Source organism: Strigops habroptila, chromosome 13 (assembly GCF_004027225.2).
Source record: "Strigops habroptila isolate Jane chromosome 13, bStrHab1.2.pri, whole genome shotgun sequence".
NCBI classification, from domain to species: domain Eukaryota; kingdom Metazoa; phylum Chordata; class Aves; order Psittaciformes; family Psittacidae; genus Strigops; species Strigops habroptila.
The window spans coordinates 13,045,132-13,072,616 of NC_044289.2; the positions used below are offsets into that span (position 1 = coordinate 13,045,132).

General features: G+C 46.0%; 1 protein-coding gene across 1 annotated transcript; it reads right to left on the minus strand.

Annotated features, from left to right (window-relative positions):
• Positions 1-518: 518 nt before the first annotated feature.
• CABLES2 (Cdk5 and Abl enzyme substrate 2) lies at positions 519-23,476 on the minus strand. The gene is given in 10 exon segments (XM_030502693.1): positions 519-2,141; positions 2,600-2,804; positions 4,103-4,209; positions 4,595-4,698; positions 5,437-5,602; positions 6,290-6,398; positions 7,842-7,919; positions 8,628-8,720; positions 22,900-23,429; positions 23,432-23,476. Coding segments are annotated over 10 exon segments (1,578 nt in total). The 3' UTR covers positions 519-2,000.
• Positions 23,477-27,485: the final 4,009 nt, after the last annotated feature.

Below are 27,485 nucleotides of genomic sequence, written 5' to 3' on the forward strand. Positions count from 1 at the left end.
ATACCAAAGTGGTTTGCTAGTTCTGGAGACACTGTGCCAGAAGTTTTTATGCTCAGTTCTACCTCTGTCCCCTCCCCTAATGACTTTAGGGAGTGGTGGGCCACTTTGTTGCCTTCACTGCTTGCTAATTTGAAGGCTAATTATATACTAGATGTTTAGTACGTCACTACTTCTTGCATGCAAGGACAGTTATATTCAGTAGAAAGTTTAACTAGTAGGCAAGTTTTTAAACCTTTTGGAAGATAACTGGCAAGCTTATTGTCTAACTTAGTCACCATCTCACTTACAGAGGCTGGAAAGTCCTTCTGTGTTAGAAGTCACAAGCATTTTAAATTGTGCACAATAACTTGAAGCTACATACAGCTGAACACAGTTACAAAAGATTTGATAGTCACTATATATGAAAAATACATTTTGAGCCCTTCTTAAAGAGGAAGGGGCTCCAGTAAAGTTTGATGCAATTCTAATGAAGCCAAATTAGCTTCAGACAAAACACAGCTGAAGAGCAAAGGTTCAGCTTTGGTTTTGGCTACAACCAACATTTAATACAAGGAACAGGAATTTACATTACTGTACATATTAGATAGCAAGTCCCTTTCCTCCATACAAGGTCTAGTATTTCAATTAGGAGTCCAACTTAAATTACACGTTTCTCAGATGTAATAGCCAAGCATCAGTTTTGTTCCTTGCAAACGGCCGCTGTTATTTGTATAATGATATTGCTTTAGAAAATAAACCCAAGAGCCAGTATCACAGAGTGTTCCAAATAACAATCAAGAGTTCATTCCCAACCTGGACATTTAAAATAAATGAAGGAATAGCCAATGGTCAGAGAAGTTATTTAACCTCTGAGTAAGCGTTAGAGCGCTGCTGGGCTGTTCAGATGTGCAACAAATGCCAGTTTTATGAGGACCATCACAGTGATGATGCTGGAAGAACGGAGTAAAAAGGTAGCATTTAAATATTGAGCATTCTTTGTTTCATTGGCTTCGTTTGGCAGCAGTAGCTCTACTGACTCATTTGTTCAGAACACGTAAGACCATATATAGCACAGTCATACTAAAAAGGTGCTTATTTCGGACCATGGAACACTGAAACAAAAACTGTAAATGATACATTTGACAGCAAAACTGCTCTTAGTCAAGCACCCATCTTCCACTAAAGGGTGAATTCGGATGGCAATGGCTTTGCTGCAGCAACCTTGTTCAACACGTGGTACTTCATGAGAGATTTTCAATCTTTCCTTTTTAAATAAAATGTATATTCTTAAGGTATTAATAGTCAACTAAATTGGAACAAAGTAATTTCAGTCTTACTACTATAGATCTGTAGTATAGTAGAGAACAGATGCCCTGTGTATCATTAGTGCAGATATACTGGAATTGTTTTCCTTCTATGCAAGGCCAATGCAGGTAAAGAATAAATGGCTATACAGATTCAGGATTCCCCACTAAATAAAATAACTAACTTAAAAAGCACTGGTACCAGACCAGCCGGTTTTAGGCACATCTTTAAAAAAATAAAGTATGCATTTCATTAATGTAAAAATGCAAGAAGATTCTTAGAAACATCTGAACTTTATGGTGCACTGGAATGGAAGTGATGCTTCCTTTAGTTTCAAGGAATATAATAAAGGCTTTAAAAAACCAAAAAGAAACAATACCATAGTATTCTTCGTAGGGAAGAACAGTTTTAGTAAAACCAAAAAAGATAAATAAGGAATAATAAGCAGCCATGACAGCTGACTGGTGAATATCTGTGCTTTAAATGTCCAAAAGAAAATAAAAGTTCATTAACTCTTCTCGTACCATCCTCCAGACTTGCCATATGTGGCCACAATGCACACCTCAGCAGTTCAGTGACACACTGCGGGCTCCAAAACTGGCTGTAGCCAGGGCAGGATGCACACAGGGCTGTGGAAAGGCTGGTGGCAACTTCACCAGCAGTGTTCAGTGATGCCATCCCCAGCGCCACTGGCTGTCAGCTGAACGTAGCTTTGGTTAAGACTGTTGTGTGAGCCGTCTGTAATGAGGTAAAACTTGGTTTTCAGGAAGATAGAGAGCCAGTTCCAAAGCTACGAGGACGGTGAATTCAAAAGCAATGAGATCTCTTCTGTTGAATCTGAATCTCTCTTCTAGTTTCTGTGACAGTAATAAAAAAGGAGGGGGAGAAATAATCAGTTAATCCACAAGACACCAATGTACTGTTTGATTATCAACACAAAACAGGAGCCAGCGATGCCTGGCCTGAGCTGTACCTACAGAACTAAGAAGTGTTGCCAGGGATCAGACAAGTAAACCAGCTTATCAGCTCAGCTGTGACACCCACACGACAGTCACTTATGTTTGCCTGAGTAAGTGCAAAAATAACCTCACTGTAGGATCAGCAGGACATTAGACTGCACCAGTCAGGTAGTTTTAATGAATCATAGAAATTAATCAAAGAAGAGTCCTAATGAGACATAAAACTGACTGAAAGAGCTGGTCTTAAATTAAATGCAAGCATGCACTGCTGGAAATCTTGGCTTTAACCTTTGTCTTGTTCTATGAACTAGAGAGAAGGTTTTGACAACACCTGAAGCAAGTCTCAAAGTACTTACATCTATAAGGTGTTTAACTTCGTGTTTCCTGAGATCACTGCTGATCTTGGCTGCAAGCAGAACGCAAGCACCAGCACACAGTTTGCGGTTCTGTTTGTTGAGTTTGCCTTGGAGGACGAGCTTCTCAAAGTAAACATAAGCCATGGAGACAGTAACTGGCTCCAGATTGCACTCTTCACTCAGGTTCCGCATCTCTCTCTTTAAACTGGGAATAGGAAAAGAGACACCCTCTCAAACATGACAGCTTTTATGAAATGCTTTAGAAACACTGCAGCTTGGGAACACAGAAGAGCACATGGGCAAGTCTCCTATTTGGAAAACCATGATGAGTATAATCTTAGACTGGAGACGTCCAGCTGGCAGCAAGCTGGAGCTGATGCCCAAACATTTAACACAGCTGACTGTGGAAGAACAGTTCCTCATATGCTCATAAACACTGGGGGCTTAGCTGCCTCACTGACACACAGGCTATTGCTGCATGATTCCCTCCGGGCTCCCAAACTGGTTTGTGATTCATATCGTAGGCCTGAACAACCCTGACTTACCGAATACCACATCAAAGTCATGCAGATCACAGCAGTTCCTGCAGAGACCCCTCTACTACACACATTATGAAGAACCAGGTCAGAGGGGGAAGGCAGGCTGGTTTACACACTTCCCACAACAGCTAGCCCTGTGCTTCAGCATTAAGGCAGACTTCTCAGTAGATGCTATCTCTCCTGGCTGCCATTCATGCTACTCCTTCAAGAAGATCTCTGTGCAGACACACTACTCAGCTACAAAGAGGAGTAGCAGGACACCGGCAGAACACAAACTCTGCCTGAGCAAGCCTTCCACTTGGAGCAGGGTTACACATAGCCCTGGTGATTCAGCAGCTGTGTTTAAGCTGGCTATTTCAGAGGCCCTGGCTGCATTAACTGATGGGTAATACCAGCAAGATTACAGCTCTCTGAAGGCGCAACAGTGCATCTCACTGATGAGTGGCCAGATACATTTACTGGAAGATGAGGAATTGAGTGCCATAGGTCTGCCTTCATAAAATGCTTTTCTTTACCGACTCCCCAAACCTAACACTCTTCATCCTAAAATCTTGTTAGAGTCCATCATCAGTAAGCCGGTAATTGAAAGGTGAAAATAGCTGGAGGGTCCAGAAAGACAATCCAGTTAGAGTGGGGCTGCACTGTAGCCACACAATCAGGTTACAAGGATTTGTTTCGAGGCTAACGCTTCACTCTTAATTGCCAATTAGTGTTGTTACACCACAGTTCGTGAAATAAAACCCTTTTAGGTGGAACTATGAAAACCAACTGTTACCCTTTCACAGCATCCTTAACATTCCTGTACAGAGCTGTCATCCTACAGTCAGCTCAACTATCAACAAGAGATTAGTGTTTAATCATATATACTATTAATAGATCTAGTATTTGCTCCATCCGAGTGGAAGATAAAAGCAGCTTTGTGCAGCGTAGATTATGTTCTCATTATTCAGCGCTCATTTCTTACCTCCTAATTTTGCTCAGTGTCAGCTTGATATGAGGAAACTTCTCTCTAAAGGTTTCATTCATATCCTTTTTAAGGTCCGAGGGTTTCACATATTCTATGACTGTAGTCTGAAACACACGAGGCAAAATTTACCATTTCTCTTGTGAACAGTAGTGACCTCCAAACAAGTCTTCCAAAGATGCTAATGCAAAGGCAAGCCTCAGTTTTGTTATTCCCAGTTTAACATCTCTGTAATGCTGAATCTCAACTACAAAGTCTTACAAGAAACTAGTAAGCAAATGGTTACAAGAAGCAAATAATACCATGGAGATACATGTCAGGTTGGTCCTCAACAAGCTGAGTGTATAAACCCAAATATTTGTATTTTTCCTAATCAATTCTCAAAAAGCCACAACTTTTTCTTCCTAGAGGAAGTTCTCTTCCTCAAGGAAGATCCTTATAGGAGGATCTTCCAGGCAATCACTCCTCTGTTCAGGTATGCCAGTCACTCACCATGTAAGAGGCAAAGATGAGAACACGTTTATGTTTTCCACAGGGCCATTGAGGATCATCCAGAATATTTGGATCATACTCTGCGGCTTCTCCAGCTTCACTTCCTGAGGGAATGAGGAAAGAACGTTGGGTCAAAAGACACAGAGCTTCAATTTCCCTCTTTCCTCTTTAAAAAAGTTTTCAAACAGCAAACATGAAGAGTGTTGGCAGATCCCACAGCACTCTGCACGTCTGCATTTCGTAAATGCACCAGTCAGGTATGAGAATGATTAAAACCCACACAAGCTCTTTCTCCTGCATGTGCCTGATGCACCATTTTAGACTTAGTGGAAACTAAGCTTGCCATCCACAAACATGCACAGAAAACAACTGCTCAAGACTGAACTCCTGTGCCTATACGCTGATCTAACAGACAGCAGAGTTGTCAGGTTTGCTTCTTTACACAAGAGAAAGGATTCTTGCCACAAACTCTTTGGCTTACGCATTGCTGCTGTGCTAGAAGGCAAGGAGGACCACCTGTACACCAGATGTTTCTTGTTGAGTAATGTATAACTTCACACTTCCAAGGAAAAGCTTCGTGCTCCTTGAAGTGCATAAACAGAACTTGGCCAGATATATGGAGGATGTAAGGAACGTGTGCAAGTCTCAGTCTTAAGGCTCGTCATTTACACGTCGCTAACAAGCCTTCTTTACTAGGCTGTGCTAAACCAGTCTCCATCCAGCACCAGCACATCCTTCCTAATAATGCACTTTATTCCTTGCAATTGTTTCAGACAAATACATTCCTTTTCAGCTTTTCTGCTGTGTGCAGAGTGATGGCAAAGCTGGTGGCTGGTTCTTACCAAGGTCTGTTCCTGCTGGTATTGGTTTTGCTGTCACAGGTTTGTATCTTGATCCAGGAAGACTCCGGGAAGCACCAGCTCGACACGAGGGAACAGCACCGTGGCTGTCGGCTTTGCGAACAACAAGGGCATTGGTCGGATACAGGAATTTTGCATAGGACACAACCTTAAAGAAGAAAAACTTGTAGTAGTTAGAGGGGAAAATTTACTGAAAAGCTTATTTCCAGAGATCTAGGATTTACAAACTCCTGGGAACTCCGAGTTGGAATTTCATAGAATAGAGAATTTGGGGATTAGGATAGATTCTACTAGAATATAGAATTTGGGAGTGGAGACCTTGAAATTGTGGGACTGGAAAAAAAAGGAAAAGTTGGATTGAGGAATGACTTGCTTCCACACTCAGTATGGAAGCGTTGTAGGAGATGTGCTGGGGTAGCAAAGAAAAGGGGAGAATCAGATCAGTACAATTCTGGCGGTATATAAACTAAAGGGGTATAAACTTTGCCCATATTTCTATCAAAACATCACTCATGTTGCCTGAGATACCAGAGTCCAACCAATTCTCCAGAAGCAGAGGCAAGAGTGATCACAGGCTTCAACAGCCTCTTCAGAAGCAGCATTTTCATTGAAGCCAAGTATTTCAAACTAAGGATTTAAGCAAACTTCTGCTCTGAAAAGTCACAGCTCTCACTGTAGGGATGGCACAGATTAAGTGATTTGCCCCAGCATGAAATGACGCCGGGGTGAGAGCAGCCAGCTCACCCATCTGCTGTGCCCTGCTCTGCTCTGGTCAGTGGTTTGGTCACTGGCATTACAAACGAAGAGTCAAGAGAACAAGAACATATTTCCTTACCTTGCCATCAGCACCCAGCTCGACTCCTTCCAGTCCAAGCACCATCTCCGTGGAGACTGAAACTCCCCCAGAAGGATGTCGCTGCTTCTGTCCTTCCATTCTTAGATCACTAAATGCAGACAAGAACGTGTGCCATTACAACAAGCACAAGCCCTGGGAAATGTCAGATCTGTTCACTACCTACAGCCAAATCCAACACTCAGTTCTCCTATGTGAGAACAGGGCAATCCCTCAATCCCACCACCTCCGAAAACACATTCATTTTTCATGACTCTCTTCAAAACATGAAGATGTTCATTAACCAAAAAAACAAATTTCATCTCATTTTAACTCAAATCATACCAATATACCTATCAAAAGTAAACTTTTCCCCCCAATATTATATTTTTGCGTAAGATCATGCCATTCCCACAGACTAACGCTTGCTTAACAGCAAACATGATTTATATTCCTAGTTTTCCAGCTTCCAGAAAGGCAATTTTCCAACCACAATGCACACAAGGTCAAATTAAGAATGAAGCAGAACTCTGCTTCAGCAATAGCAGCATGCAGCTTTGTCACCTATATTCCAATGCCAAAAAGCAGCTTTCAGTTGAAAAACTGCATTGCCAGCTTACAAGCAGAAAGACACAGTGCTCAGAACTGCTCTAAACCAGCTGCAGTGACCTCCCTGCTTTTTTATTAAGTGAGAAAGTATTTTCCCATCAACTATTTTTGTGGCAAGTGCATTTGCATACAATGCAATTCCCACCACTAAACATCCGTTTCCTTCGTCCATAAGTTATGGACAGGACAGGAGTGACAATACAATTGTTTTGCCAGAAGTGGATTCGAATAAAATTAGTATTTTCTATGGTCTATTTGTGGATCACAGACCTTCACAGACTCAACTCAGACTGCACAAGGGACTGAGCAAGGTTGCAGGGAAGTCCAGTTAGCAGCTTTGGTTTCTCATAAGTGATCATATTGACAGTTCTATGTAGTACAAACACCAAAAGCAGTTTCAGTCTAAACTGTTTCTGGTTTTCTTAGATTGCAAATAGTGACATTCATGGCTTAGAGCTGAAAAACAGCAGAGCATCTCAAACTTACTTAGATGTAACTCCACTATAAAACCATGGAAGGTTCCAGTAAAGGCAGCAGCATCCTTCCCTAATGCTTCATATGCTTTTTAGCTGACACTGTTGTTTGCTGCACTAAAGACAGTTGATTTCTGACTCTTTTAGGACTACAGCAACAAATCACATCATCTACTCAAAGTGGCTTTCAGGGATTTCACAGGACTGGAGTGCTTTAAATCGTGAATAAACACCTGAAGAGAAGTCTACCTTTCCCACTATTTTCCTCTTGGAGTCTGAATGAACACTTTTAACACTGTGGCAATGTCTGATTTTACTGCTCTGATAGCAAGCTTTTGTCCTTATACATAAATGGTAAGTTAAATAAGTTCACCTCCTTCAAAACAGAAGCCTTACACCAGCCATACTCATCTAAAAAGACCTTTTGCAAGCCACAGACCAGCCATTTCACACAGCAGTTAAACACAACTCACCTGATCCGTAAACTCTCCCCGTAAGGTAGGATAGAAAAAGCCACACACAGTGTTCGTTTAGCACAGATCAACACTATCCTGTCAGCAGATGGGAAAAAATAATCAGGATATGAATTAAGATTCAGAAAAAGCAGCTTTTTATGGAACATGACCAGAAGACTCTTATATCACTGCAAGTCACAGACACTGGTGTGGATTTGATGTGTTCAGAAAGCAGCACAAGAGCAGAGGTTTCATTCTGACCACGTAAGCGCTTAGAGCCAAGCTCTGTATCAAAACCCAGCATTCAGTAACTGCCATCACCTTGGGAGCTCCTCACAGGAGATCCTGGTCTTTAAATATACATCTATATTTATGAATTTTTACATAAGCCTTATGAAAAGATGTAGATAATATTGTACATTTAGATGAAGCCTCACACCTCTATTAATAAATATGAATGCAGCCTCCCCTTTCTCTTCTGCTCAGCAACTGAGCCAAGAATTTGGCTAAACCAAGCCATTCTCCTTGAATCCTCCTTAGCATTAACCTCTTTGTGTGCTACAGATAAGGAAGGTGTTAGAAGAGAATGACTGAACCTCCTCAAAGTAGGATGGCAGAACCATTAGAATATTGCTGCAAACGTAGCAGGTATGAGCACCTACTGCCTTTGACAGAAGTATAAAACTAACAAGGACGTCACCTTATTCCCGCTGATATTAAATGGCTAATTACATGGAACTAGAGTCTACTGAGCACATCCTATTTTACCCAAGTAGAGGAGGCACCTTGAGCTCCAGAAGTTACCTGCTGTTCTTGGTGTCATACTGCCTCATGTTCTTGATGAAGTGCATCTTCTTCAAACTTTTGTGTCTTGGAGACCCAGATATATGCTTGTTCCTGCAGTTATAAACGACAGAACAAAGAAAAACCCAAGAGCTTGGTCAGTGCTCTGACAAAGAAGTCATGCCGGTTGTATGATCAGATGGCAGCACGTGCATGCAGGACCTCAGATATTGGCGTGGAAGAGGGTGGAGGGAGGAGAGGACTGCATGCAACGAGTTGAGATTAATGCTGCTTTTGAAACAAGTACCTTCGTACACTGGCATATTCCACTATGTCTTCTAAAAAGTCTAGAGAGCAGCGCTGGGAGATAAAACGCCTTCTGTAAAATGTACAACACCACGAAGAGTGAACAGTATTAGTTCATGGCCTCGGAGTTTATGAACTGCAACAGATCTATGAGCTCTTAGGACACATGGCAGGTTCTTTGGGTTCTTTTTGTGTTGTTGGAAGAGTGCTTAACTAAGAGTTTGAAGTTCCTAAAAAGGCCAAGAACTTGTCTCCCCCTCTGGGACTCTGGAAATACATATTTATACCAACTTCATTATCAAGAGCACTACCTTCAACACATAACACCACCTACCTAGAAATTAAACACCTAAAAAGCTTCCAAATCCTCATTTAAAAATCTTACAAGAAATATCACAAAAAGCTCCTCCCCATCAAGGCAAGGGAATAAGTCATCTTATGTCAATCTATAGGCAGATGCAGGTATATCTGTATGATGACTGAATCTGTGTGTACTCTGTTCAGAGCACACCTATCTCCAGCTGCAGGAGTCAGCAGACAGAGTCTATGGCTGAAGCTCAATAAAACTGACAGATCTCTCCAGAAGACAATAGAGAGGGTTATTAGAGGAAGCAAAGAGTATTCAGTACTCATCTGAAATCCCAGAATGGAAGACACAAGGAGAATAATAGTAGGAATCATGTGAGTTAGTTTGACAGTAATAAGATATTACAGTTAAGCAAAAAAAATAGACTTTGCCAAGGTAAGATACATGACTATTGTCAAAGTCATTCTTTGGTGGGAGAGATTTACAAATGAATTGTGAAACTACAACTGCAATTTCCAGAGGAACAATGCACTCACATTCATCTACCACCAGCAAAACACTGACACTACAGCTATCAGATTCCATATTTTCTGCTTTTGTTTAAGCATATTGTGCTACAGCTTTAGCACAAGCCACATGCATTCAAGTCTAAGGTTTTCCTCCAAAGCAACATAACAACTTATGGACAATACTGCCATGGAAATCAATTCAGAAGCAGCATATAAGACAAAAATTGTATGAATCTGGCTTGACAAGACCTACTTTTGGGAAAAAAATCCAACTCCAAGCTGTATTAGAGCTCTGGCACCACCCAGACAGACCAAAGCCAGGCTCTCAGGCTTGGAAGTTAGCATCCAGCACCAAAGCAAAAGCATGGCACCTTGGGTGGGAGCAAAGAGCAGCCAGGAGAGAGGTCAAGAAAAATGAGGCTTATGAATTGTTAACAGCTATGGAAGGGTTTTTACACAGCAAAGCCATTTGTAGCTTCAGCTGATTCAAGTTAAAGATCAAAAAAACCTACTTGGGATTAAGTCTGGTCTTGAAGCCCAGCACTTCATTTTGAAACAGCCGGACAATGTGCTATTCCCAGTGACTCTGCCTTTCCTTCTCTCCAGCCTGAGCTGGGTAAGAAACCAAAACACGCTGGTTTGTTGCTACAGAAGAGATACACCAGAGTTCTGGACATGAACAAAATCCATCTGCTTTTTCTTGAGCATGGTGTCCAGAAATCCAGCACTTCAGAAAAGATGGTGTTGTGGTGTTCTTCCTTCTACATTGACATAAATATTACTTAAAACTGCTGGTCTGCAGGCAAGCCTCTGCAATCTCTGAAGTTATTCCTGTGGTTGTGCATACCAGTGATTATTTAGATGTTTTGCAAAGCAACACTTTAATCTGAGTATTCCTGAAACCAAGTTAGTCCCTCATTCCTCACTGCAAGTTCCCGAGAAAGAATTCACCCTTTTCTCTGTATTCTCAAGTATATGAAGAGAATGAACACCAATCTAATGAACATTTTTCTTCTTCCCAAAGTCTGCTTATAGCGTCTCCTTATTAAAATCTAAGTAGTGCCCTTTCTCTGTGAATTTGTAATAACTTAAACTCCCATGTATAACCTTTATTTTTATCCCCAGAAGGAAACTGTTACCAGATTCTCAGCAGTGCTGTTCAGGTATTCTTAAAAGAAAAAAAAGACCACAACTCAAACAGGTTGGAACTAAATGATCTTTAAAGTCCCTTCCAACCTAAACCATTCTGTGATTCTATGGTTCTATGAAAAACTAGTGTCCCTTTCTGTGAACACAGGAGAGGTAAATCCTCCCACAGGACTGCCACATTCAGCATTGCTATAGACTGCCTCCTACATATCCACAGCTATTCAGGTCCTGCTGAAGAACATTCCTGGCACAGCTTCAGTGCCCTTCACCAGCACTTCAGCTTTAAAATTATTACTATTTTTTGCTTTTCAATGAGAATTGCACAGGAACATTTAATGCTTTCACATACACATGGGTCTCCAGTTCTCCAGTCTACTTTGGCACCTGATCTGCAATAAAAACACCCTTCATGCAACATGGAGGCCAATGTCAAGCCTCTTGGCAGGAATGCAGCTGGTAACATCCAGAGCCTTCCTCCTCCCCTGGATGCAGACAGAAAGACGCCATGTGTGGTGCGCAAAGGGAACACACAGCTAATGCCAATGACAATAGGCACTGGTACAAAACAACATGTAGTTCTGTAAAAGGATCCTGCTGTGAGTGGACGGATTGAGAGTGCCATGGCCAGACCCTCACTAGTAACTCCACAGTGTCATAGAATCACAGCATAGTTTGGGTTGGAAGGGACCTTAAAGCTCATCCACTTCCAACCCCCTGCCACGGGCAGGGACACCTTCCACTAGAGCAGGTTGCTCCAAGCCCCTGTGTCCAACCTGGCCTTGAATTGTGCCACCACAGTATCTCCATGGTAGAGATCCATCCAGAGCATTACACCTTCCAAACACCACCTCGTTTTCTCATTAACAGAGACAGAAGTGACAAACACCTGAACCTGCTGCTTCAAGAGCTGATCTGGACATAAAACCCTGCTGCAGTGAAGGGAGGATCCTACCCCTCCACTCAAAACCACAATGACTCATCCCCACTCTGCCAACAGGAAACTTCAGTTTTAGCTACGCTTGTAAATATCGTCAGTCCTCGAGCGAAGCTGTCACCGTGGAGGAATCCCAGATGAGCAAGACACTCACCCTCACATCTTAAAACAGGGTGCACGTAAAGAGGTCTCATTAATCCAAAGAGTACCCGAAACAGTTTCTATGCTCAAGCCAATGTTTTACAGCAACGCAGCACCACTGTGGTCAAAGAGACTTGCTGGATTCCTCAGTGCCACTGATGTACAGTACTGCTTTATTAAACAGTGCAGTACTTGGAGGGTGCTGCAGAATTTAACACTTTTTGAGCAGTCTGCACTTATTTTATATATATATACATGCGCATATATATATATATTTGCTTTTTAGTTTGAGTGCTCTTCTCATGCAGCCAATCCACGCTTCAACAACAGGCTGCACAAGATTGTTTCAGTGGCTGCTAGCTTTGATGAGAAAACCATCGAGTCACATATGCTGTGCTAAGCAGCTTCACCTAGGATAACACTTCTTGCTTTTGGCCTGATCCACTGGAATTCAAAGGATTTTAAGTAGTTTACACAGAATGGTTGTTGCCAAATGCAACTAAATACTAAAACTGAACAGTAATGTCTGTATGTGCACTGCAAGCTACCTTATGCACACCTTTACTGACATGCTACCTGATAATTAGAAATCAAAGTATCTGATATGTTTGAGTTCTGTGGAGCAGGCTGTAATTTCAGCAGTATCCTAAAGAGCTTCCTATTTGAAGCCTGAACCTGAAAATAGCCTGTTGGAAGTACCAGCTATTTCCTTGACAAGCTACTGAGGGTTTGCTTGTTTGTACATCCATAGACAGGAGGTCACTTTTGGGTGCTTCCTCCCCACTATTTCAGGAGCCAGTACAGCAGGAACCTCCCAGAACTTTAATATTAAACCCAGCAACTGTGTTTACACAGCCAGCACCTCCGAGGAGACCCACCAAGAGAGAAAACACACACAGCCCATGCTCCAAGATAAGGGGCTATCGAGCAGAGGAATTCTGGATTACGCCTTGGCTTCTTATCTCCATGTGCACACACGGACAGACACACAACCCAACACCCTGCCAAATCCCTGATGAGCTAAATATGCACTTAAAAAAAAGCCCACAAAAAAAATCTTGTGTTCAGATAAAAACCCAACAAATTAACTCCAAGATGCATACTCCCACCCTGGGAAGCAGCAGCCAGCCCTTATGTTTATCCTTTCTGATGGATTTCCCACTGAGGAAACTCAGCTTCTGGGCACTTCCAGCTTTGGTGGTGTCCTCTCCTGGTCCTGCCAGAGTCCCACTGAGCACTGGCAGAGAAACTCACTGCAGAGGGCAAACAACGACAGACAAGCAGCATGCAGGATCCCCAGTCCTGAGGTTGACCGAGCTCTTTAGTGTTGCCAGCAAAGAGGACACAGCTAGGAGCAATCTATGTATAGCACTGGTAATCCCTCTATGTTCCGTCTTAGGAGTTGAAAAGAAAAAGCTGGTTAAGTCACAGCTCCAGGTTAAAAAACAGTGACCTTGCCAATGACCCACCAGGAGTATTTTCCCCCTTCCCACCCATGGGCTGAGCACCTGCAGACACCCAAGAGGACATGGGTAGTTTCAGGATGTTGCTGTAGTTGGAAGTGTCCCAGTTGAAGGTTCTTTAGCAGATACTACAGTTGAATGCAAAAGAGACACCAACCCTGTACTATCAGACAGCTTCAGGTACCTGCAGGTCTCTTCCATGCCTGTTCCTGGGCCACCATGTCCTCTAAAGGGATAGTGGGGCAGCCCTTTGGGCACTCCCAACCCTGCGCAGCACTCCCAGGCTTGGAAACAAAAAACCCTCATGAATCTCATTTTAACCCCTAATATTGGCCCTTACGGTGGCTAAAGATCTTCCTTACTGCATGCTGCTGCCATTTGGCCATTTTGAAGCTTCTCTGTTTTGCCCTCCTGGTTCCAGCACTTCTGCCATGGTTGGTTTCGCTCCTTCCTGAAGGGTTAAATCAGAAGCTTCTAGAATCATACTGGGATTCTCCTCCCATCCCAGTGAGCCCCCAGCTCTCCAACAGATAGGTTTGTACTCGGCCAACCACACAGCCAGAGTTCAATGGGCATTTAGCTATTCCCACCAACACAGCACCTTGAGTGCATCTTCTGCCATGACTTCCTATCCTCAATCACTTCCAGGACTGCCAAGCCCTGCAATATGAACATTCTAAAGACAGTAACATGACTTGAGACCTGCTCCAGCCAAAGGGACCTGCAGGGTGGGTTGGTTTCGGATGGAGTCGCATCCATCACCCTTCTGCTGTGGGAAGGATGCTACGCTGCATGCATCCACACTGCATGCACCCATGCAGACACACACCCTCAGGCACCAGGCTAAAATTAGCAGCAAGGCTCATATCTCTGTTCCTCTTTAGCCATTCGTGCTGCTGACAGATGGGGGAATGGGGGAGGTCAAGGATTTTTAATTAGCGTGTAAAATCAGGGGCTAATAGAATTTGGTTTCCTATTTCCCACTTGAGTTTTATTTTAATACGGATGTCCCTTTGTAAGGTCCTTTACAGGCCTCAGTATAATCACAGCTGTCACGGGACTGAGTTATTAATATAACAAGGGCAAAAAACATGTATTGGTTTTTGGAAGCGTTAGCTTAGTAACGACTGTCAAAGGTAATTTGCACAAGGAATCCAGCTCCCAAATCCTGTTTACAATAGGAAGACATTACCTGTCACATTTGTTTTGCCAAGACATTACTTTAAAGATTAAGCTGTATCGTTTTCCTTCCTTACAGGTGAGCCAAAAGCCAAATACGAACCGTGCTTTGCTTTGATGAGCTAGAATACTACCATCAAGGGATTAAGAAAACCAGTTCCAGCTTTTAAGCTTACTTTTTCACAACTGCCATTACTTATGCAGCCCAGGAGGCATTTGCTGTTCTCAGGCTTGTACCTCAGAGCATATGAGTGTGAGCATCCCTGCTCTAGCAGTGCCCCATGCCTTACCGCCCTCACTGCTTACAGTAATGAGTTTCTTGCTCTAAAGCAGATTGAGTACAGCTCACCAGCAGCAACAAGTTCTCAGTAATTAAAGCCAAAAGCAGTCAGAGACCACATTTATTCTGAATCACCAAACCCACATACTCTGTGAAATAAATTACTTTAACAATGAGTCTACATCATGAAGTGCCCAGCACTGAGCAAGCCATTTTCATGGCTAGATGGTTTCAAGCTCTGATGTTCAATGAGAGGCAGAGAAGACACCCTGCATAACCCATAGTATGCACACAGCTAAGTGCTCCTTCTTTACAAAGCCAGCTACTCGCTGCTTTATGGCACCACAAACATGCTGTTTGGATCACAGGTCACAGTCCCAGGAGCTCATCCTGACATTTGTTTAAGTATCTGACTGCCAGAGAATAAATACAAGTCTCACAGCAGGGCTCGTTTAACTTATTCGTTCGCTAATCTTCACTTTAAAGAGTAAACCCAGATGAGCCACATGAGCATGGAAAGCGCTTTTATGCTTCAGAGCAGGGTCCTCTGCGAGACCTCACGATGAAAGGAGAGGCCCAATTCCTTCACCTTTGTGTTCTTATTCAAGGTTTGTTTGCAAACCTGAAGGCGCACCGGGAGCTTTCCAACTGGTCCCAAGCAGCCAGGAGAAGATCCTGCACTCCTCAGGCACCAGTAAAGCCGCGTGCAAGGAGAAGAGTGTGTCATGCAGCCTACGGGACAGGCAAGGAGGAGCACACATGAAGCATAATCTGAATAAAGGTGGAGGCAGCGTAAGTGGGAAGCTCACTAAAGCCTGGAGATGTTTAAATACTAACGAGGAAAGAAATTAGATACTGTTCACAGCAGCTGCTGTGATTCACAACCACACATGATTAAGACCTAATGCCACGAGGAAACGAGCTTTGTATTCATTGCATTTCATAAATCACATTGTTTTGGTGCTCAGAGTGTTTAGACAATCCAAGGATAAAATAATGCCTTCCAGTAAGTATTATGAAAGCCATCTGTTGCAACAGAACCTCCAAACCAGATGTAAGTTTTCCTCTGCCCAGAGCCCACATCTAAAGCCCACTCCTAAAATCTGTGCTGCTTCTCACAAAGCAAACCACATGTGCTGGCCAGGACACATCCAGTACTCCTCTCAATCTCGAGGTGTTTCTAGCTCACCAGGCTGGTCCCCTCCGTGCTTTGTGCTCTGTTCACCAAGTACTGAACTGCTGACCAAACCAGGCAAGTGAAATGCAGAGTGTCCCCTTGATAACACTGTGGGCATTATGCTAGAAATACTCATGCAGTTCTCTGAGAGATGATGCTGTCACTTCATCATGTGCCTTGTTAAAACAAAAGCTTTCAGCACAATAAACCCAAGTAAAAAAAAAAATAGAAGAAAAATTAAAAGCTTTTTAAGAGGAAGACTACGATTCAGAACAGACTGGAGGAAACCCAGTCGAAGTTTAGAGAGGTCTCCCAGTGCTTTTAGGGGCACCTGGTTCTTCCCACCCCAACATTGGTCCCTCCAACCCACCATCAAGAGGTTGTAGCCTCACCAGGGCAAAATTTTGTGCTTAAATTGCAGCAACCACAGCAGAGCAAATGCAAATCTGCCCATGATGCCAAGCAGCAGCTTTGACCAGCAGCAGCTCAGCCTGTGCTGTGGCTGGCTAGCAAATGAAATGGGCACCCAGCTCCATGTGCAGGGTATGCTGAGGTTGGGTACCACCACCCAGAGCAAGAGGAGCATCCCCTGGGGAAGGTCCTGCACAGGGTAGGGGTGTTCCAAATGCCCAGGGATCACAGCCTCAGGCAGTGGCCAACGGAACTGGATGAGCTTTAAGGTCCCTTCCAACCCAAACCATTCTATGAATGTCTTGTGAATCCAAGAGCCACCTCGTGAATCACTTGACTTCCTGCACTTAAAGGTTCTTCATTTAACAGCTTTTTCAGAGAATGAGCTATAACAACTTACAGTAAGTTATACACACAACAGCTATAAACTAAAGGTTAGGTGTTTAAAGCTCTGCACTTGAAGAGCCAGCATGACAGAGTGGCTTTAGGTGAGCACCCTCCATCTGCAGTCACCTGCTTTATCAACAATACCTCGTGCTCATTAGAGAATCCAAGTTTCATTATGCTCATGTACACGTCAAGTTGTGCATTTTTAAACTCAAACTGCAGAGCTGGAAGACTTTGGAACAATCTTCAAAAGAAGGCTCAAAAAAGCATCTTCAAGCTCGCTCAGCCTGACAGGCTCACAGCTTTAACTGGTTGATAGGAGGAATACAGGACAGCTGGAGTTAAGGCTTCAAGATTTAATAGAACTAAAACATACATAGTGTAGGAAATTAGAAATTGAGACTTTTGTGAGAATCACTTCCTCTCTCTCCACTTTCTCCCTCTCTCTTCTAAACCAAACACTCCATACCCAAACCCAGAACAGAAAAGCTCATCTGTAGCTCAGAAGTACTCTTTAAAATAGAAAGCAAAGACCTTTCCCCCCCAGCTCATAGTAAATTGCCAAAACCTGAGAACTACTGTTAGTAACTCTTCTGAACTGGTACAGTCACAGTGCTGCGAGCACACCATAGGCCCAGTGAAGAAGCTTCACCCACAGCTCTCTGGTCAGTTGGCAAAGCGGATGCAAGTCTGGGCAACCCACATCCCTGCAACTATCATGAAGGACTCTGGGGCTAAGCAAAGTCATGGTAAAGAGCATCGACAACCTAAACCCCTCCCTTCTCACTGGCACCACAGCGCTCAGTATACAGCTGCTGCTCAACATGAGCTCCGAGTGCTCAGCCCAAGGAGGCACGTGTTCACCAGCCGAGATCAGGGGGAGGAAGGCAAGGAGGAGAGCAGAGATAACTGTACTAGACTGTGAATCAAAGAAGTGATGTTTTAAGCGAGTACACCGAGATCCTGCAGACTTCAGTCAAGAGTTACATTGGAAAATAACAGTCCAATAAAGCTTGTGTTACTTGTCCTAACTCGGAAGAAGCTTGTAAAGTAAATCTTACAAGTAGAACATTAGGAAACAGCCACAAATGCTGTGCTGCTACATAAGGTTTGGGCAGTGCATTCAAGTTCACAGCCAAGGAGCACCGAGATAAGGAAGCTCCAGTCATAACACTCCTACAGGCCCCACCAATTCCTCCCCTTTTTACATTTAATTTGGCAGCATCTTCCCTCTCAGCTGATGGCTCATTGCCTTGAAGCAAGGCAACATTATCCCAAACACCCTTATTGCAGGGGAACCATGAGCTGGCAGCAAGGGAAAGGTGCAAACAGCACTTCCAAAGCATCCCCTTTGCCACAGCATCCCAAACCCCACTGCCAGGGCTCCTGCAAAATCACTTTGAAAAGCTGCAGAATCCATCCTCAGGTAAAATCAGCTGCAAGTAGAGTTAATTCTGTACAGACAACTTCTGCCTGGAGATCCAAGTTACTTCAAAAGCCTCTGGACTCTTTTAAATGAAGAAGTCAAACTACCTTGGTGTTAAGTCTGGGATTGTGTGACCCAGAGCCATTTGCAGAGACGCACAGGATACAAGGACATGGATTTTCTGATCTCCAAGTTCCCTGCTAGGCACACAACTTACTTCTGAGTAATATACCTGGCTGAGAATGTCAGATAATAAGTACTACAGGCAGCTCTTAATTATAAACATTTAACATTAGACACATGCAATTCACCTGGAGTTGCAAATAAGAGAGAAAGCCACAGCCTTATAATTTCAGCTGACTTTATATAAAGGTCATGTTTAGGATATGTTCATTTTCAGCCCCAAGCAGCACACCCCAGTCTGCTGTTCACCTCTGAAAGGTCAGAGCTTGCCAGCCCTAACAGATCTTGCTGCTTCCTGAGAGCACCGTGTGTGCTCAGGTTATTCCAAATAAGGCTTGAAACTAAAACTCAGACTTTTAAACATTTATTTCCTCCTTCTCAACAAAGTCTGTTTATTAACAGAGGGGCTTATTTTTTAAATATTTATGTTTCTTGAAGTGGAACCAGCAGCTAAACTGACAGTAGCACAAAACAACACATTGACCATCATAAGCATAAAAGCCTGACCAAGCATTTCTGCTGTTTCACTCAAGGAACTAATTCAATCACACCTATGTCAGCAATCCAGCACCCAATTAACACTCAAAAGCAGAGCTGGTCCAAAGCATTTCTGTTACCAACTCCTGTTTAAACTCCCACCCTTAAAATGACCTAAATTAGCTCACTCATTTCTGATTTATCAGCAATCCTGAGCATTCCCATCAGCTCCCTGACCTTGACGCATCAGTTGCAAATAGTTTAGTCTCTGTATTTATTCTTAAGCCCAGCAAAATGCAGTGAATATATTGCAAACCCAGCTGCTTTACATTATGCTATACTGTAACCTCAGCAGCACACAACAAGCATTGACATCAGGGCTGTGGTTCCCATTCCTCACGCTTTCATAACCTGGCTATTTTCTGGGCCCTCCGTTATCTGTGTTTCCACAGAAAGCTCAGACCCAGCTGCAGAAATTCATTAAAGATCTGTGAATGCGGATTTGTTCGCTGTTTGCTGCCTCCCTCCACTGCTCCTTGGGAGGCTTGTTCTGTGAAAGAACAAAAGAACAGAGCAAGATGGAAAAGGAGAAGGGAGGAGGGATGGCGAGCAGATTAAGCAGGCTGGTATAACAGTGTTGTAATTTAAGATCCTGTAAACAGAAGATTCCCCAGGAAAACAAAAGTGGAAGGTTCAAGTCATTAAGTTGATAATGCTCAGACAGCAGCACAATGAAACCAAGCATCCGGGTGGCACAGTGCCTCCAAGGGAGCGTGCACCGCTGAAGTTTACATCCTCAAGGACCTGACAGCTACTGAGCAACTCAGAGAAACTCCACGTTCCATCAGCTGAAATGGTCACTTATTCCTTGGGCCATACTTTTTAGAAGGAAGGGCCTGTAGGGACAGAACAAGGGGAAATGGCTTCAACCTGCTAGAGGGGAGATTGAGATGAGCTCTTAGGCAGAAGTTGTTCCCTGTGAGGGTGCTGAGGCGCTGGCACAGGGTGCCCAGAGAAGCTGTGGCTGCCCCATCCCTGGCAGTGTTCAAGGCCAGGTTGGACACAGGGGCTTGGAGCAACCTGCTCTAGTGGAAGGTGTCCCTGCCCGTGGCAGGGGTTGGAACTGGCTGAGCTTTAAGGTCCCTTCAACCCAAACCAGTCTGGGATTCTGTGATACTGCAGATCCTGCCTGTTACTCATAAATCACCACAACTCTAGGAAGGTGCCATCACAACCTGTCCCCAAGTCAAACAAGGTCAAGTTTTGTAATAAAGCTCTGCACAATGAAACTGCCAGTTTTAGATAAAATGATCCCCATGGATTGGGGCAAGCCGCAGCATGATGTGATCCCCAGGCACTGGTCATTGAAAATGCATAGAAGGAGTCTGGAGACCCTTCAGCCCATGCTCTTGGTGTGGTTAAGGGAGGTTCCATCGAGGGCAACTCAAAGCAGCTTTGGCAGTGACTAAAAAAGGACTCCAAGGAGAGCAGCTGCCTTAAGTGGGCACCAAAGATTAGATGTCCAGAGTCACAGCGCAGATTCCGCCTCCCCCTTCGCTCCGCTGAATTCATATGCCAGTGTATTTGCATGATGCACACAATTAACCTATCCAGAGTAGCAACACCAGGAAAACACCACCCAGATTCTCAAGCCCCAGGAAAAGGAAGCCCATTTTGTGATTGTTTGCCGATTCCTGAGTCATATTTTGCAAACACACAAGGGGAAGCAGCATAACCACCACTGTCCTGCAGGATGGTCAGTCCCCAAATCACTGTGTGTTTGCATTAAGAGATGCCACTGTCCCGTGGGGATGAAGGGATGTTCTGTCAGAGCAAACCATGGAACCATCCAGCAACAAAATAAATGGCTATTGCAGAGGGATGGTCCATCTTACCCACTCCTGCACCCAGCGTGACATGTTGGGAGGAGATATGTATTACAGAGGGATGGTCCATCTTACCCACTCCTGCACCCAGCGTGACATGTTGGGAGGAGATATGTATTACAGAGGGATGGTCCATCTTACCCACTCCTGCACCCAGCGTGACACGTTGGGAGGAGATATGTTGGGTCCAACACATCCCCACAAGCAGCATAAAACCATCCTCTTGTCCAGAGACGTATTACCATGTAAAGATGTGGATCTTCTGAAACCTGAGAGTTTCAGCAATGTTCTCACTCACTCTTTTTTACAAGTCCAAAAAAATAGATGAACTCTTACTCCAAATCACCCTTGAAAGTAGTACACAAGATGATTAATGCAATACAATACACCCTTTCAGTCACCTCTCCCAAGCTGAAAAATCACGGTCTGTTTTGTCACTACTCAGACAGAAGCCTTTTCATTCCCTCAATTACCTCCTTGTGCTTCTCTCTACCTTTTATTTCTGACTTATCGTTCTTCTGAGGCAGGTTGATTAGAACTACTATAGTGGAACACAACATCTAAAATCGGATGCCAAGGGAAGAGGCAGGAAGGACATCACATGAGAAGATCCCAGGAATATTTTCTTACTATCCTATCGACTTGGCATGGGAAGGGAAAGGACTGAATCGCTTACATGAACTCCATCAGTCCAGAACTCAGCATGCACAGGCACACCGAGAGTCACACCCGCAGAGGCAACTGTGCTTGTAAAGCTCTTGATGTAAAACTTGCCCTCAAGAGCTTTAACTACAGTAATAGAGCAATGAAATGAAATCACGTAGCACGGAGTGCACTGGCTTTTGTGGAGCGCTGGGAAGGAGCTGTGCCACAGCAACACCCTCGCTTCGGGCTTTCCTGCTCAACAAGCGGTACCCAACCGCTTGTACTTGGTACCCATAGTGCAATCTATGCGTACCAAGCATTCATCTAGCAGCCCCAGCCCCAGTTTCTCCATGAAGTAAACAAAGAAAGGTCTCTTCCATTACAAGAAGAAAAGCAATGGGTGGTAAATGACAGTTCAAGAAGGTAAAAAAACCCCAGGAGGGACAACAAGCAAAAGGACCTCCACACTGTACTGACAAACAGCTACTTCTCTTTAAGTTCACTTTAAGCTCCTAGTAGTTTCCTGGGGATCCAGGACACTCCAGAGATGTACACTGAAAGGGAACACCCACCAACTGCATTAGCAAAGCTCCTCAGGTTTAAAGCACAGATATCTCTGTTTCAGCTCGCTAACAAAGCTTTGAAGCCGCACTAAAGACTACGGAGACTTAAAGCCTTTGATACGGCTTTGGCTATCTGCAGGCTCAGAGGGCCAGCTCGCTTTACAAAGCTATTTATGCAAGGAACAGCCTGAAAAGAGTTCCTTCAGAGCTCAAATCCCCAGGATCTGAGCAAGAGCCCGCCTTCCAGCCGACTGGAAAACCAACACTCTCAGGCTAATAGGAGTCCCTTGGAAATGCACCGGTAATCCTGCACTAAAGGCCAGAACATCCTCCCCCGAGGCTGACTCAAAGTTCCCTGCGCCCGAGCATTTATTAATACACAGAGTTACTGCATAGAGGAGCAGCGGAGATGAGGACATCAGCAGCGTACACCCGGAGAAGAGTCCTACCTAGCAATAACTCCGTCGGCTTCATCTGGAAGCAGAAAGATGCAGAACCAAAGCGAGGGACAAGCAGGAGGCAGCGCTCGAGATACCGCAGGGCTGCAGCCAGAGACTCAGCGAGCGACTCCACAACCCACCCCCCCTCGCAGCCAGCCCCGAGGCCGCTCACCCCCGGTACGGGGCAGGTGCCCCCCGGCGACAGCGGGGCCGGCGCCGCCTCCCAGGGCCGCCCGTTTCCCATGCTCCGCTCCTCACCCCCCGGAGCCGCCGGCCGAGGGCCCTGGGAAACTCCAGCTCTTCCCAGCGCCCCGGGAAGGGGGGGGGGGTCCCGCCGCTTCCCACGCCCCGCGGGGTCAGTGCGGCCGTTCCGGGGAAGGGAGGGGTGTTTGCTGCGGGCTGGCCCGGCGTGCCCCGGTCCCTCACTCACCTCTGTCGCTGCGCCTCCAACGCGAAGCCACCGCCCGCCGCGCTCTGCGTAGGGCTCAGCAGCCCCGTTGTGCCCGGCTTAGCGGCCGCCAGCATCCCCGGCGGGGCGGGCGGCACCGGCGGACACAGCGGGCCGCCCAGCAGCAGCTGCGGCAGGAAGATGCCCCCGCGGGAGGGGTCCGCCTCTCCTTTGGCTCCAGCGGCGGCGATGAGCGGGGGGACGCCGGGCAGCAGCAGAGCGGGCGGCGGCGGGCAGGGGGGCGGCGGGGACTGCAGGCGCGGGGGGGCTCCGGCCGGTTCCGCTGTCGCCGCCACCGCCTCCTCCCCTTCGCCCGAGCCGGCGGGCGGCGGCTGCTGCTCGGTGGGCGGGCAGGGCGGACGGCCGTCCAGGGAGATGTTGTTGAGGAAGAAGAGCGCGGCCTGGCGCCGGCGGGAGTCGCCCCGCGGCCGCGGCTGTTGGCGGGGCGGGCGGGCGGGCGCGGAGCCGCACGCCGCGGCGGAGGCCATCCTCCGAATGAGCCGCGGCCGCCGGGCGGGGCGCCTGCCGGCGCAGCGCGGCCGCCAGCTCGCACGCTCATTGGCTGCGGCGCGACCGAATGTAAATGAAACCGGCAGCGGCTCCGAGCTCATTGGCTCCGCGGTTCATCACGGATAGCTCCGCCCCTCCCCTCACCGGCCGGTAGGGCTCGACCGGGTCCTAGCGCCGGGGCGCAACGGCTACGGCGGCCCCAGGCAGCTCGGTGGTGCCCCCGCCGGGCGGGCAGGGGCTGTCCCGGGGAACGCCGTGGCTGCGGCCCCGAACACCGCCTCCCCGGGCCTGCCCCCGGGGCTGCCAGGCAGGGATCGCCTTCTTCCCTCGGGTGCTCCCCCACCACAGCCACAAGCCCACTGTACCCGCTCACAGCCACCCACCGTGTCCCCACGCAACCACCCACCGTGTCCCTTTGGATGACTTATTTAAAGCTTCTACTCCCCCCCCATTCCTTCGCTAAACCCCCAGTGACTCTGGTTCCCAAGGTCTCCTGGCCTTCCCGCAGGCAGGGAGGATGCATCTGCTAAACCCATCAGCAGCCGGCTGTTCACATCAGACCTATAAAAAGATCAGCCTGGGATCCAGCTCTCCAGCTTGCAGGGCTGGGGTAAACCCCAACCCACCATCTCTGAGGGTGTGGATCCCTATGCACAGTCCTGAGACTCACCAGCAGCCCCGAAATCCATGCAGAGAATGAATCCCAACGCCTCTGAAGCAAAGCGGAGGCAGCGCTGGTCACGGGACGTATATGGGCAAAGCAGACCCGGATCTGGGAGAACATAAACTTAGTATTTATCTCCACAGAGTGACATCAAGGCATTTCTGCACAGCATGCTGCTTCCCGGACTGCTGTGTTTATACTGCACAAACAAACATACCCCCGAGGCACTTGACCCCATGTCTGCCACATCCCAGGATGATGCTCTGACTGCTTGCCAAGTAGGGAAGCTCTGCCCTTCCCACTATCCTCGGGGACCTTGATGTGCGCTGACACTGTCCATGCCACTGGGCCTGGCAGAGGGGCTGTGGGAGCTTTGCTGCGCGCTGTGAGCAGCAAGGTTGGGTGCTGGTGGCCTCTCTTCCTCCCACACCAAATGGTCCTTGCAGACCCCTGTGCTTCCCACCTCACATGCTCCAAAGCAGCTTGTGCTCCCAAGCAGGACTTTGCCCATAGACATGGACATATCAGACCGAATTTGCCATTATCAGGGCACTACGAGATGTATGATTAAGCAGCTATTCATGTATCTGCAACATCAGGCCCTTAGAAGGGTAAATGTTTTTGCCAAATACATTTAAAGAAGCTACATGACAACTCTTAATATTGCTTGTGGTTTACACCAGCAATCAAACTGATGTCTGATGATACTGCCTGAAATATGGGTGCTGAATAAAAGATAGATTTTGAAGCTGTCCTATAAAACACCTACAGGTTCTATGTCTTATCATATGGCTGTTTCATAAGATCCTTTTTTGTATACTGCTGTAAGTGGGGCATCAACACTTGTCTTATAGCAGTAGAAGTAAATAATAATAATAATATGATTAGGATAGGAAACATAAGGCAAAGTTTTCTTCTAGGCTTTCATTAAAAAGTCTACATTGAAATAGAAACTCTACCCTTAAAACCCCAAGAGCATCTCCAGAATCATACACTCTTCAATATAGGTTGCATTTGGAGCCTAAATTATTTGGCAGCATCATCTCATATCACAGCCATGGAAAAAATAATTTGGGATAAAAAGGAATTAAAATCCTTCCCGCTGGCAAGCTCATCAACTAAGCCAGGGGGTAAATGGGCATGGAACCCTAGCTGGGCTTGCTGCAAACAGCTCTCTAGAACCCAAGATTGGCTTTTAGAAGAGAAATAGGGTGTTTTTTCCAATCTTTCCTTGTAGAAACAGCTGTAGGATGTCATCGTCCCACTGAGTCAGCGCAGGATGGAGCAGGAAGGAGCCAGCCTCCATAGCTTAGTGGGTTGTGAACTTCCAAGCTGAATTTAGCGCGTCGAATGTTGCTGCTGTTAATGCTGGGGAGCTTTCATCTGCGTCTGACAAGCCAACTAGCTCACAGTGTGTGAGTTCCGTGGGCATGTTGCTGTGTTGCAGGGAATCTGCTGCTAAAACAGATGGGTGGCAGAGCAGCATCGTTTCCACAATTGGCAGAGAGTGGGTACAACCCTGAGCAACTTCTCTCCCTGATTCCTGCAATGAGGGAATCCCCACGACAGGGAGATGGAGGGAACTCGAGCTCCGTTTCAGCTGGAGATGCTCCTAATGCATGCCCAGGGATGCTGTTTTGGAGGAAGGATGGACACATCACAGTGCTGCTGCATGGCACCTGAAGTACGCTCCAGTCTTAACCACTGCAAAGCACCAGGACAAACTGGAAGACAGGTAGCTTTGCATTTACAACATCGTTATTGCTCAAATGTAAGGGCTTTACTCTGAATCTCCAATACTCAACTCATGCTTGTTTTGCTTCTGGAGCTCCTACTCTGCCTTAAAGGAAGCTCTGAGCTGTGTGGGTACAGTCTGAGCAGTCACAGGTTGCTGGAATAAGGAGCTGGTGTGGAACAGGCCAAGCTGGCAAGTCCGTCTTTCTAATACTATATGGGCAGCAGAGTCACCAAAGTCACCAGATTTCTCTGCATGCAAGAACTGCAGGATTTAGTCTAAGCATCTGATATGAAACAGCATTTTAAAGTACATATGTGGGTTGGGTGTTAGATTTTTTTTGAAACCGTGGCCCAAAATCAAGCAAAAATAAGCAGGTCATAAATATATTTAGGCTGGGAACCAGAAGAACAGCCTTCCAGTTGGAGGAACTGCTAGGATTAAGATAAGGCTCCAGAAATTTCTGAGCACATTTTTTCCAGCCTAAGTAGGGTGTAGATGGGGATCCCAGAGGCCTAATGGGACCAGGGTGGAAGCCTAGGAAGATCATGGAATCCCAGCCTGGTTTGGGTTGAAAGGGACCTTAAAGCTCATCCAATTCCAACCCCTGCCACGGGCAGGGACACCTTCCACTAGAGCAGGTTGCTCCAAGCCCCTGTGTCCAACCTGGCCTTGAACACTGCCAGGGATGGGGCAGCCACAGCTTCTCTGGGCATCCTCACAGGGAACAACTTCTGCCTCAGAGCTCATCTCCATCTCCCCTCTAGCAGGTTAAAGCCATTCCCCCTTGCTGTGTCCCAGACCCCCTCTCGGAGGGACCCTTTAGGAATTGGAAGCTGTTCTAAGGTCTCCCTGAGCCTACAGTAATTCCTACAGTAAATTTTGCTCAAATAAAGGAGCAAAGGAGCTCCCCAGATCTCTCCCTTCCAGAAACAACCACTGAGTGCTGGGATTGCTAAACCTATCCAGGACTTCACAGCCTCTTTTCAAAAGTGCAAAGGATCACCCTTGTGCTCTGTTCTGAACCCCCGAGCTGTCCCTGTCCCCTTTTCCACACATGCAGGGTGCATCTGACCTTGGGAAAGACCTACACAAAATGCCCAGCTTAAACCCCTAAAACAGGACTTAAGCAAGACTTCAGTAATGCCTGGAATGAGTTTTCCTGTGGCGAACTGGGGAGTGAAGCTGTGTTTCCAAAGCCAGCACTATAAATGGGCATTACTTACTGATCAGATCTCAGCTAAAAGCATTTCGCTGCAGAGAAGGTGGTGCTCAGCCTCATGAAAGGAGCATGAATGAAGTCACCTTCAAAACATCTATTGCCATGGAGGCAATACCACCACAGAAGTTTGTAAGGGGGAAGAGATTGATGTGCATTACTCTATTTTGGGTGCTTTTGGTTCTTGCATTGCAGCCAGCTGCCTCCCCAGCACACTTCCCTTTTGCTCTGAGCTCACTGGACTTCCTACTTCCCTGCACAGCACCGCGTTACGCACACACACAACAGAGGAACCTTTGTGTGGTGGCAATTTGTTTTTTTCCAAGAGGGAGGTTTATATTCACTGCTGGACTTGCACAAACTTATTGCTTATGAAATGTTACAAATCAGGTCTAGAGAGTAGCTGAAAACGCCAGTTTGCTGCTGAGTTTGGTGGGAGG